Raw genomic sequence first — 13761 nt, forward strand, 5'->3', positions numbered from 1 at the left:
TTTTTAGAAATGACGGGTTGCATTGCGTCACAGTATTTCGGTGCTGGCCACACTCACTGCCTCCTTTGCTGGCCTTGTCCATGCGGTATTGGTATACATGCAATGTGAACAGCATGTGCGAGTTGCGGCGCTCCTCCTCCCCACAGCTAGGCCTGCTACTGCTCCGTGCGGCGATGGCAGCATCCAAGAAGTAGGCCGCTTTCTCTGGGGTGGGGGCTCGGAGCTCACTCTGGTTCTGAAGCTGTGGAGGTGGGTTCATGGGTAGGATGGTAGGAGACGAGAACAACTACATGGCAACTCAACACAGTTACACTTAAACTGAGGGAATTGCATTCTACACGTAGGAGGAAAAATATAGAATGGGAGGGGTCACAGCATAGAGCATCACACATAAAAACCACATTTTGAAGCGAAATATTGTAGATCCACGTGACAGTAACAAATAATCTTTTGCACTGTGGAATTTTCAATTATTATTAAAGCAACGCATTTCATTATATGCATTTCAGAAAATGCACTTATCAACACATTACAGGTATTTGAAGAAATGGACCAGCTGGAGTACATGTGTGAAGACTGCCAGAAAAGGTTTATACTCAAAACATTACAAATGACAACAGATGACCATTATGCTGATTTATTTGTTTGGGCTAGATGCTATAAAATTTTTTGTTCACGTCTGTGATAGTCTTGTTCGTCCTTAAAACAGAACACAGCCTGTAGTTACTGAGATCACTTTTGAGATCTACTTCTTATTCTATAGCCTAGACACTAAAACCTTTGAATTCTACAATCCAAAGCAAATTGCGAGCCCTGTGCTATACAAACAAGACAAAAAATTAAACCAACTAGCGAGAAGGAAATTATGTCAACGATGTACGACACATACAGGCCCAAGTCTGAGAAATTAGAAATGTGTGTCTAAGACAGTCAGCTTCCAGAACAATTTTTTTGTTGCTGTATTATTCATCACGAGCGGCACGGTGGCACAGTAATTAGTGCTGCTGTCTCACAGTGCCTGAGTGGTGCGAGAGGATGTAGGTTTGATCCCTGCTCAGTCTGCGTGGAGTTTGCATGTTCTCCCTGTGTCTGCCTGGATTTCCTCCAACAATCCAAAAACATGCTGTTCAGGCTCTGCCATAGTGTGTGATTCACAGAGAGAGTGTGTTCCACTGATGTATGGATGAGTGACCCATTGTGAGTACTGTACAGTACTAGTGGTATGAGTTACCTTGATGAATAAGGTATGTGCTGATAACACTACACAAAGTTTGTTGGAAATCTGTTTGGAGAAAAATGTCTGCTAAATGAATAAATGTAAATCTTCTAGAATGCAAGAGGCTTTCAGAAAACTATAGGTAAGTGAGAAACACACATTCCCCTGCCTGACCTGCATTCCACAGATGGGATCCTCACACAGGTAGACACCAGGGGATTGGCCATCCTGTAGACTGCCTGTGGCCACCTCAGAGAGCAGGTCCGTGAGGACTTCGTCCCTTCCCGAGACCTCCACAGCAGAGACCCGTACAGAAAAGCGAGCTCCTGTCTTCTCCTTCCTCTCATGGATGAGCTTGAAGAGCCAGGAAATGGTGCAAGGGATGATGCCTAAGCTCTGTGTGGAGTCATCTTTCCCAATCATGGTATAGGACTTTCCTGTAGGGAAGAGAGATGGGCTTTCGGTGTCTGCAAAGTGTAACTGGCTGATGTGGTTTGGTTGCATTAACATGGACAATTGGAGAACTGGATTGATTGCACTGCAGAGGTTGCTTTGGTGTGGATGCAGATGCTTCTTGACCCTCCTGTTTTATGTTTCTTTTATAAGTTTTATTTTGGAATATTTGAAATTTTGGGGGGGTGCGGTGGCACAGTGGGTTGGACCGCAGTCCTGCTCTCCGGTGGGTCTGGGGTTCGAGTCCCGCTTGGGGTCCCTTGCGATGGACTGGCGTCCCGTCCTGGGTGTGTCCCCTTACGCCCTGTGTTGCTGGGTTGGCTCCGGTTCCCCGTGACCCCGTATGGGACAAGCGGTTCTGAAAATATGTGTGTGTGTGTGTGAAATTTTGGAATATTTTTAGACTTTCTGGAATAAAAGCATCCCTAGGTCCACTCTACATTGCTTCACCTCAACTGGGCATGTGCCAACATTCCCCAAAGAGTTACACTTTTTCACTACTTTAGACAGTTAATTGCAGAAGGTGGTAGAAATTGCTAAGACTAAATTGCTGAAAGGGGTATAGTAAATAAGATCAATCATTAGTGAAATAAAGCAACTGTGAAGCTTTTTATGCTTCTAAAATATTTATTTTATAAACATTGGTGTTTTTGTTGATCACATTGTGACTTCATCCCCAATCAAGCCTTGTTGCACTTTGATATTTTTCATGCTTTTCTGTGGTTGAACCCATAAACATGATGTATACAAATCTGAAGTCATTCAAGTCCCATTGAGGCAAACCAAACAAGGAAAAACAACTCCATGTGCTGCACTCAGTCTTAGAGGATTTTTCTAGAATGTATCATAAGAATGCTATGGAATGGGGGATACCCATATTATTTTCTTGCCAAGCTGGCTTTTTCATGATTTCAAACATTTGCAGCTAAGTGCCTAAGACTTTTGCACAGTACTGTAAATGGAGAAACAAATTCTGTACTATTTAAATTAAAGATTTTTGGTAAACTGCTGCATTCAATTTATACTGAGCTTAAAAATATTAGATGAGTTTATTATATCTTACACGTTCTGTCAGCCAAAGTATACTTATAGTCATTTACTTTTGGATTAAACATTTGCAGCAAAGGTATTGCATTTTTTTAAAATTAATCAACATTCATGTCACTGAAGTTTGATTTGTTTCATCTGTATATTCATTATATTCTATGATTGAAGCATACATTCCATCAGATGCCCAACAAGCCCAAATTTTCATTGATATTGTTGTAACTAGTCTGATCTATGGTTGACAGGAAGTAACCAATGCAGTGCTAAATACTAATAAAGTTTAATTTATCCTTCACCAGCACACATACTACAATTAAAATTCCAGTGATCTGCTAACCACTCATATGCCACAGGGAGATAAGAAGGACGCAGACCATTCTATGTCATTTCTGTAGAAATACATAATTTCCATGCAGGCAAACCTGGTATCTGTCAATATCTTCAGCTCAAATCAAACATTTACAGGCCTAAAATGGAAAAAAAGTCAAAACTGAATATGAAGGATTGAAGCTAAGCTTTGGATGAAAAGTGTTTAGTCAATTTTAATGTAAGGAAAACTCAGATGTTATATGTCAACATCTGCACACGTTTTCCTTGTTGCCTAGATCTGGTCACATCAACAATGGACCACTGATTAAACCAGCCCACCAACAAATGTCTACAACTGCTTGTCCTGAGCGGGGTTGCAAGCCGGAGCCTATCCCGGAAGCACAGGGCGCAAGGCTGAAGGAGGAGGGGACACACTGATTCAGTTTTCGATCAAAGTGTGCATATTGGTGCTGTATGTCTGCCAGCAATCTAACAGGAATAGATCTATTGAAGATTTTTTATTCAATCATCTTTTCAGGTAACTGTTTTTATGCTGATAAACTGATACACAAGATGACCAGGTCAGCTATTTAGCTGTAGTATTGATCCAAACCTGACCAGTTACAATCAGCATATTGCAGTCACCCACAGTCAAAATTGCTCAGCAGGGTACATCTTCTCCATCTAATATGCCAAAGTACCATTAGTCATAAACAGTTATGCACCTTTAGAAGGAATAATGTCCTTTGCTAAATGGCCAAAACCCTTAAAGATAGGCAGTGATTCAATCAGATTAATAGAGGGTGATGTAATGTGGAGAAACAGTCTGAAGCTACAATTACCCCCCCCCCCCCTCCACAAACCACCACCCTTTTCTTTTTTATTATGTTGAGAACATCCATTAAAGGGTAAAAAAAACTACTTTAGAGTTTATTGATTTATTTCTGCTGCAGACCGTAATCAACAGCATCGGTAAAATACTCCCATAAATCATGGTTGAGAATTTATAGCACTATATCCATTTAGTTTTTATCATGCTGATGGACCCAGGTTTCTGTTACCTTGTCCTAACCACATGTGAGAGTGATGGTAAGCGAAGAATGACTTGATGTTTATTTCATGTGACCACTTTTATGGACTGCTACCATCAAAACTAAAAAAATGAATAATAAAACAAGTTTATGCACTCAAGTTTCTAGTCCTTTAAGTACTGCAATGGTTTATATACGTAAGCAGAATTCTGAAATGAAGTACACTTCCATCGTTCAGCAAAGGTTTTTTCTCTGTGTGCTCCCTGCTTTAGACACTATCATGTTCATTTAGCTGACATTTAGTATGAAATTCTCAAAAACAAAATGGAAATTGTTCATATGGAACAAGCGACAAGACTATTCATGCATGTGCTGCACAGAGGTGTATAAACTGTGTAAAACATCTGTAGACTATATTAACACATGGAAAAAGTGGCTTCTTCACTTATTTAACCAGAATTTTAGATCATTTTGTATATTAATACATTGTCATGGCATGAGTTTCAGCAACAGACTGAGAGCAGAATATTTTGAATTTTCAATATTGTTATTATTTTTATGTAATTGCTATTAAGCATTTTTCATGTATGAATAATCTTTAACTTAAATAGTAGTTTTAAACTATTAAATAGTTTTACATTTCCAGTTAATGTTTAACAGAAAAGCGAGCACATCAACAGTGCTCGCTATAGCATATGGTTTCTCTCAGGCTGGTTCAGTGCACAGCATCACAAAATGAGACATTCATTTCGATGAGAAGGAGGTCATTTTAAAAATGTTAAAAAAAAGTCAAACTGATGCAGAAATTGTCAAAAGGTAAATATACAGTTATGCTTTCAGACAGCTTCCTTTGGTGTGGAATTAGTCCCATCCCTCTACACTGCACTCTCTAGGCTGGCAGCTTCATTATTCTTTGGCAATGCAAGACAGGGGCTCTGACAGAACCATGGTCACATGGGAGAACAACAGAAACAAGATCAAAGCATCCGGCTGAATCCTATGTTCTACGTCATGTATGAGATGGCTCATCAGTCTGAAGGATCCTGAAAACTGACAGGACAATGGGCCCAAGAGGTCAAAGATCCTTGATTCTGTGCTAAATCACTGGTATATAACTCAAACAAGAGTAGCCTGTTTCAGTGGGATAAATCAACTTGCAAAAATACATTCCAATTAATAAAAAAACAACAAAAGCCAAAATGTTGTTTATCTTCTGGCTGCTTTTAATTTTTAATTTCTCACCTTGAAAAAAACCAGAATGTAGAATTGACCGTAATAAGTTCTGATTTAAACCACGGTTAGTAAAAATCAGGTTAGAATCTAATTTAATTTGTTATAAACCTCTCTGAGTGGAGTGAGTATTCACTAATATAATGTTCAGCCTCACAATGTAGCAGGATTATGCTGAAAAATAATAAATGGAAACTCATGATATTTTTGGCAAAGAACCAACAGAGCAACAAAATTAAAGACTAGCGAGCTACATGTGACAATATGCTACAGCTACAGTATATGACAAAGTGATATTAAAGAAGCTAAGAACCATTGTAGGAATTTTGTTAAAGCAGTCATCAGATACAGTGCTTGGACAGGTTCAGTTTCAAATGGCTGTTTTAACAATGGTATAAAATATAAAGGTACAGAAATTATATCCAGCTGCAGCTTTATACATGACTTAGTGCCGCCAACATATCAACCAAACACTGGCTCATTTTTATTATGTTTTGTCTGTTGACGTTTATTGAAATTATTGAGTGATGAAATTCTCATAAATAAATAAAGGAAGGTACACACTCACCCAGTTTTGCGTGTCCGAAACAGAACACACAGCCATCAGCCCCATTGACCACAGACTGGATGACTTCGGCCACCGTGCCAGCACACACCTCCGCCTGGTTTGGGAAAGTGGCACAGCGGAAAGGGGGGCTGGTCAGTGAGCCAGCAGCATGCTGTCTTTCCAGTCATCACTGCCCAGAAGGCAGGTGCAAATCAGTTGTGCCAGAAGGCGAGCTGTTGCAGCAGGCCAGATGTGACACCCCCACTGCCCAAACCCCACCATGAAAACAACCTACACTGGCCCTGTACCTGGGAAGCCTCATGGGAGAAAGTGGCATCAAAGGCAAAAATTTTGGGTGAGCTCTGGCTGCCACCAGCTCTTTTCTGCTGGGCACCCTGTCCTAGGTTGGCAGCTGGGTCCATAATGGTGACTTGCTTCTTTCTTGAGTCCACCTTGAGGAAAGAGCGTGACTCTGAGGTGTCAGAGGACAGGATTGGACACACTCTCAGCATCACCTTCACCTGGACGGATACAGACACACAGATCACATAAACACACAAGCGGACCATAGATTAAGCTTCACCTGCACATTTAGGCCAGTCAGCGAATTCTATACCTGCACGCTGTCAGAAGATACAGACATTAAAGCATTTCTGCCCTTTTCAACAAACACACAGAGGTGCACCAAACAGTAGGCAAGGTCTTCTGTCCTTCTAGATGGGAAGTCTGTCAGCCTCTCTTAGCTTAAAGTACAGTTTTTTTCAAGTTTTTCAACTTTGCTCATCTTTCACTTCCAAAAAAGGTACGGCATTTGAGCAGAAAAAAAAGGTAGGGTGAGGGGCGGAAAGGTGCAAGGCACAGATTGGAAACATCATTCAGCTGGATAGTGAGAAGCAAAGTGAGAACACCAGGCCTGTAAGCTGCTGCTAAACATTGCCTTGAGATGACAGGTCTTTGACAAAGGCTGGGATTACAGACAGCCTGTCTGGTGAATATAAAAAACCGTCTGGATGAAAGTGCCTGTCTCCCCCCGCAATGCAGACGGTCCGAGGCTGATATTTCAGAGATGCGTGCTGTCATATGTCAGCGAGGCTCCACAGACATGTTCAAATGCAGGTATTACCACAACATTAAAAGCTTTCTCAACTTCTCCCGTCCACCACACACCTATGCGTTCTCTTCCATAGCTACACCAAGGAGAGATCAGACATCCAGGACTGTGCTCACGGTTTGAATCACTGCTGCATGTTGTGTATTGATCAGTCTTCCTTTCACACCTGATTCAGCAGCCTAAGGTAATACTAATAAATGAATGGCTTCTTTTATAATTATTATTGCTGCATTGTCAGACTAAAAAATGTATTGTCACACACCATCTGAACCGCTTGTCCCATACGGGGTCGCAGGGAGCCTGAGCCTAACCCAGCAACATAGGGCGTAAGGCTGGAAGGGGAGGGGACACACCCCGGACGGGACGCCGGTCCGTCACAAGGCACCCCAAGCGGGGCTTGAACCCCAGACCTACCGGAGAGCAGGGCCCAGTCCAATCCACTGCACCACCGCAGATCCCCTGTATTGATACACTTAGCAATAAAAACATTTTTTTAACACTTCCAACAAATGTTACACTTTTGACGTAATCATCGAAACTTAAAACTTTCAGTTTGTATAATCCGAGCACATTTCTTGTAACAGAGACAACACATTGGGTGGAAGGGCATTCCACACCAGAAATTGTATTCTAAGAACTGATAATACTGAATTTGTCAGTTTACGACGGCCTCAAAAATACACAGCCAACAAAATGCAGAATTTACGACTTGCAAAGTTCCCGTCAGGACCAAGACTATAAGCTGGAAATTCACATTGATGAGCTTTTATCAAGCTAATCGCTTCCTGTGACTCATTTCTCCTTCATGTGGAGTCATCCTTGTTCTCCATGGCTTGGGCATAGAGGTAATTGCACTGCTGTGGGAGGCCACATTTCAATGCCAGCCCCTGACTCAGGATCTTTCCAGTCAGGCCAGCCTCTTGCTGATGACCTACCTCCCTGAGGCTAGACCACAGCACCTCTGCAGCTCTGATTGCAAGGCAGCACTCATCATTTATACATTTTCCAGCATGCTCTGTCCACAGTATCTGCTTTTTGTGTCAGCCTCTGCAAACTTTTAACTAAAAGTAAAAGCATGTAGCACACAAACTACTCATTAGCTGCCCTCTGAGATCTAGCCACCTGTAGAGGACAAGAGCTCATTGAGGACTGCATGTTTTTGTTGTTGGTATTGTCGGCCTGATCTATCGAGGCATCTTCTTATTGGATGCTTGGTTTATTACTGCTAACAAACTAAGGTTTGCTACTTCAAAGTGCTGTTTGCATCACAGCACGGAGGAAGAGGTGATGGATGAGAAGAGTGATGGGGGTGGGTCCAGTTGTTGGTTGCATGAGATTCATGGCACTCCCGGTTGCTTGTAGGGAAAGGAAAAGCAAACTAAAAAGCTTCTGGAAAATTGTAAAATGGAAAAAGGAAAAGGTAAAACAAAAAAGGTAAATACAAATACAGTAGGCACTGCAGTAGTACAGTATTAATACCAAAGCAATGTTCAAATATGAAAAGCAAAATAGGAAATGCAAGGTTTAATTTGTGCAGAAATTCATTGTTTTACGTTCATTAATAATTTGCTTATTGATGCACTGATTATTTTCTTTTGCAATAGAAAATTAATGATGAAGCAGATGTTTTGTCTTTTGTCCAATGGAATCATGTTGTGCATGACATGGGACTGCTCTTACCTAGCCAAGGCTGCCGTCCCCTGGACCCCTCTGCTCTGCAAATCAATGCCCTACTTGCCACTTGTCTCATACAAACTGTTTCAGCACTCACCCTATGTACTCACTAAGCACCCACCACTGGTGCTCTGTTTTGATAGTTTTCCACTTATGAGTATTCATGCACCCTTCCTTATAGTATAACGCATATATATATACTGTATAGAGATGCATTGTTCGCAGAACTTCTCTTTGTAGTTGCCTCCCAGCATGCTGTTTGTACAGATACTTGGAAGGAATAAAGGTCTTGAGGTTTCAGACAGTGTGTATTCTAACCAAATTCCAAAGGACCAGATTGCTTTATTGTTTTTCCACTTATTCTATCATTTGATGTACTGTTTCCAAGTTTTTCAGTTTAAATGAGTGATTGATGGATTACTCAGGATGGGGGTGAAGTGGCGCAGTGGGTTAGACCAGGTCCTGCTCGGTGGTGGGTCTGAGGTTTGAATCCTGCTTGGGGTGCCTTGTGAAGGATTGGTGTCCTGTCCTGGGTATGTCCCCTTTTGCCCTGTGTTGCCAGGTTAGGTTCTGGTTTCCCATGACCCTGTATGGGACAAATGTGTGTGTGTGTGTGTGTGGCGATTACTCAGTTGCTTTTTACATGGCACTCCTCATCTTCCATACCCACTTTCCATAGGATGAGATAATACTCTTGGCTACACATTCAAAAAAAATTGAATGATTAGCAGAATCCATTCCTTTGTTTGGAGGAGATAGGGGGCGTGGTGGTGCAGTGGGTTGGACCGGGTCCTGCTCTCCAGTGGGTCTGGTGTTCGAGTCCCGCTTGGGGTGCCTTGTGGCGGACTGGTGTCTCGTCCTGGGTGTGTCCCCTCCCCCTCTGGCCTTACACCCTGTGTTGCCGGGTAGGCTCCGGTTCCTTGCAACCCCGTATGGGACAAGCGGTTCCGAAAAGGTGTGTGTGTGTGTGTGTGTGTGTGTGTTTGGAGGGGTGTTGACCCCGAAAAGCATTTGCAGCAAAAATGTGCATCTGGGCTTTATTATTTTAAAAAATGAATTCAAGAAAAGCAAAACTTTGTACAGCTTAACTCTGTTAAAAACACATTTGTCTGTACTTTCTTTTCTCGACAAATGAAGGGTCATGAATCACAAAATCATATAGTCAAATGGTAAAAGCTGAGCTGAAAGCTGGCTGCATCCATTTTCCACTTATTGACCATCTTTCTGGTTATATTTACGAGCACTGAATTATTCAAGAGTGAATTATTCAGGAGTCAATTCACTTTAAGAGAGAGTAAGGCCACATACAGAGCTGAATGTTCCTTTCGCATCAAGAGACAGATGCCCTACATGGCTGTGATTTAGAATTCTGTCTAAAACAGGTCATTGTAACAAGAGAAATGTGAACTTACTTCCCTAGAAGGTGGAATCTATTTTTGCAGAGCCATTCTTACAAAAAAGAAAAATGTAAAACAGACCTTTCAAGTATACCATCAAAACACAACACAGGGTATCAAGGCTTTTATACAGGTCATGTGAAGGAGTCTGTCCAGGATTGAGGACCCCATCTGCAATGTGTGGACTACTTTAGATTTAAAAGAAGTGTGGATGGAAGTTAGTTTCCTCACACAACCCACTGCAGATATTAGCCACCTTTGGACTTCTTCATACACTAGTTCTATGACATCAATAATTGAATTGTTTCACTACCTCTTATTTCTGCAGCTAAGGGTGCAGTCATCTTTACTTTGGTACTGTTTAAGTGTTGAGAGGAACTGATGCAAAGGTCACACACAGGATCAGACTTGTCCTGGACTTTTTCATACTGGACCATTTTGTTTTTCATAGTTTCAGCCTGAGGTTTACCATTCCACCTCTCTGGACCACAGATGTTCACTGCTCAAGTGGTGTGACTGAAGTCATTGTTTGGCCAAAAGTCAGATCCATTAATGCTTTGGTCATGAATCAGCCCCTAACTGCAAAGTATCCATAATGCTGCAGGCCTCAGTCAGAAGACAGCATGGATGGATCCTACTGACATGGCATACTACATGTCTGTGTTCATTGCAGAAAAGTCATGAATAATGTGTTTCTCAAAGGAAAGCTTGTTTATATGCAAGAAGAGCCAACCATGCATGATGCTTAGACATGAGGGCTGAGTGTGTTCTGTGGGTTTCTCAAGACTGCTGTTTTCCCATTAAACACTGTTACTGGGGTGATCATTTCATACTCATACTAGCAAATCTCAGCTCTGATCTACAGTAGGGATAGTTGAAAGGAATGGGGTAAAAATAGGCTACATCAGGATCTTCACCAAAAGTTTTAATGTGACAGAAGCTTGTGTGAAGGCACTAATGCTGAAAATTCAAAGCTGTTAAGTTTATTTGGAGGCAATTGAGATGCATGGTACAATACAATGTCTGGATAAATTTAAATTTATTCCATCCACCTAACCATTTTCAATAACCACTTGCCCTGATCGGGAGCTGCAGTGGTCTGCAGTCATTCCCAGAGTCACTGCAAGCAAGGCTGAGGGACGGTACACCCCACATGCCAGTATTCACACTTCATTTCAACCAAAATTTCTAAAGTCAGAGTTCCTCTAAAAGTGCACTGAACATTTCCAAGTTAATAGAACTGGGTTTTTTTTTAAATTTCAAAGTACTTTGTTACTTTGCTATAGTAAGCATTTTCCTTTCCATGTCCTACATGCATTTAAAAGTTACAGATAATACAAATGACAAGCATATAATACTTACTTGTAAGAGATATTATAACTTCAAAGTGACTTTCAACAACTAAGATCGTACGAAGAAAAGCAAAGAGTTAAAAAGCTGAATAAATAATCCAATAAAGATGAGACACAGAGTCATCAGTGATCTTACTTTTTTAAATTATTTGCTAAAAAGTTTTTTTTTGGTCTGTTATTTGTTGGCACATTACATTTTAAATTATTCTTCATATAATGTCATCCAGAATATCCCAGGGCTGCACTGTCAGTTATCAAGATGAGATTAATCATGCAAAGGGTAGAGCAAAAGAACAACATTTCTGACTATTTCAATGTAAAACGCATCTTAATCTTTGCCAGTATGGTTTTTACTGAAACACAGGGCAAATTTACATTTTAGGTCTGAATCCTGAAAAACAAACACCTCCCACTGAAAAGATTTATGTATTGGGGTGTCACACACATCAGTTCAGGGTTACAGATTTATCCACTGGAGAAATGCCATGACGTGGATGACAAATTAAATAGGTGAATGAAACATAAGGAAGAACCAAATTCGTATCAATGCTTTTCAAAATATACCAATAAATCCTTTATACTCGTAAATTGTTGTCTCTTAAGCTGCACGTCCAAAGTCAATACATATGTTCCAGTTCCAGGAAGCTTCCTAAACAGCTGTGCTTATAAATTTAAATTCAATAATGTGATTTTGTTAAAACAATTAACTGCTTGCCTCTATCTGACCTGTGCCTTTTATATCTGGATAACAAACAGGTAGTGCACAGTCGCTCAGTGTCTGTCCCAGAGCTGGCTACCTAATTACAGTGAAACTTAATTACACCGGACACCCCTGGGACACGCAAGGGCCCATAATACAAAGGTTGCTCTGAAAGGAGATGTAAACACCCAGTGCTGCACATTGCAGCCACAGGAGACAGGAGACTCGCTGGTCAGAATACAGGATGCAGGCATGAGTCTCCCTCTTTGAAAGACAATTAACTGAAGACTCATTTTAAATGGAAACAGTGTGAAATGTTGGTGGTTTTGTAACTCAAAAAATGGTCCCGTTGCAGCTGGTAGTGTAGTGGTTACAGCCTTTGCCACTTGTCCCAAGAAGGGTTGCAGTGAGCTGGAGCCTATCCCAGAAGCACAAGGCTAGAGAGGATACACCCTGGGTGGGATGCCAGTCCATTAGAGGGCACCCCCAGCAGGACTTGAACTCCAGACCCATCACAGAGTGGACACCAGCCAAACCTGTTGTGCCACCACACCCCTCCTCCAGCTTTTGTACAGCTGAGAAAAGTACTTACCTAAATTGCCCCAGTAAAAATTACCCAGCTTTTTAAATGGGTAAATACTTGTAAGTGCCTTTGGAGAAAAGCATCAGCTAAATGAATTAATGTAACATAAATGCAGTCACACATCCTTAGTACCACAGATATAAACTTTCACAGTACAACACACTCAGTATTTTATTTTCAGGTTATTAAAATATTTCCACTGTCATGTTTGAAGGGTCTGTTTTTGTCAAACTGAAATAATGTAAAAAAAAAATATACCATTACATACTGTATAACACCACAGATCATTTTCAAAAAAGTTGCACTTTGTAATGATCCTTGTGCCTTGGCTTCCATTTATTATCTGTCACACAACTAAGCGAAGCAAGGCCAATCGAAGTTAAATTGTAATTGACGTTCCAAGGAAAAGACACAAAGAATATTGAATTTCTATACCACAAGCTTTCTTGCTTTTACTGAGATATTATATCTCTGTCTTATTAGAAATAAGACATTAAAAATTGATTGTGCTTGGAGGGTGATTTGCCAAGGCAGCTGATGAGACTAGTCTGCGAGTGGCATTGCGGACAACTCTCAAGTAATAGACAAGTCAGGCATAAGGGAGAGAAAGGCCTCATGGGAGATAACAGAAGGTTCAGCAAAAATCCTGAAATTATCATCGAAATGTGGTGACTTTTTACCAGAATAATGAGACTCAATAGGAGGAAAACAAACTTTTATCATATTATCATCATGCAGTTATAGCCTTAATTTTAGGTATAGTGGGAATATTATTGTGGAAAGGCTTCCTCTTCTTGTGAATAAGCTCATAAATAAAATTCTCTCTCAAACACACACACACACACACACAGTCTGAAACTGCTTGTCCCAAGCAGGGTCACGGCAAGCCAGAGCCTAACCCAGCAATGCAGGGCACAAGGATGGAGGAGAAGGAGACACACCCAGGACAAGATATCAGTCCATCACAAGGCACCCCAAGCAAGACTTGAACCCCAGACCCACCAGAGAGGAGGCACAAGCCAAACCCGCTTTGCCACTGCACCCCCCGAATGGGGTTTGACTACAGAAAATCAAAATTATTTTTTGTTAGAAACTGAGAAAGATTGAACAG

General features: G+C 41.1%; 1 protein-coding gene across 1 annotated transcript in view; it reads right to left on the reverse strand.

Moving 5' to 3' along the window:
* The window catches only part of kif26bb (kinesin family member 26Bb), a 91122-nt gene that overhangs the window by 17445 nt on the left and 59916 nt on the right, over positions 1 to 13761 (reverse strand). Inside the window, exons 6-9 of the mRNA XM_018735255.2 lie at positions 6142 to 6354; positions 5855 to 5948; positions 1391 to 1653; positions 58 to 241 (exon numbers count right to left, since the gene is read on the reverse strand). Coding sequence (XP_018590771.1) covers positions 58 to 241; positions 1391 to 1653; positions 5855 to 5948; positions 6142 to 6354 — 754 coding nt within the window. The remainder of the gene's footprint in view (positions 1 to 57; positions 242 to 1390; positions 1654 to 5854; positions 5949 to 6141; positions 6355 to 13761) is intronic.

The sequence above is a fragment of the Scleropages formosus genome, chromosome 1 (assembly GCF_900964775.1).
Source record: "Scleropages formosus chromosome 1, fSclFor1.1, whole genome shotgun sequence".
Lineage (NCBI taxonomy): Eukaryota > Metazoa > Chordata > Actinopteri > Osteoglossiformes > Osteoglossidae > Scleropages > Scleropages formosus.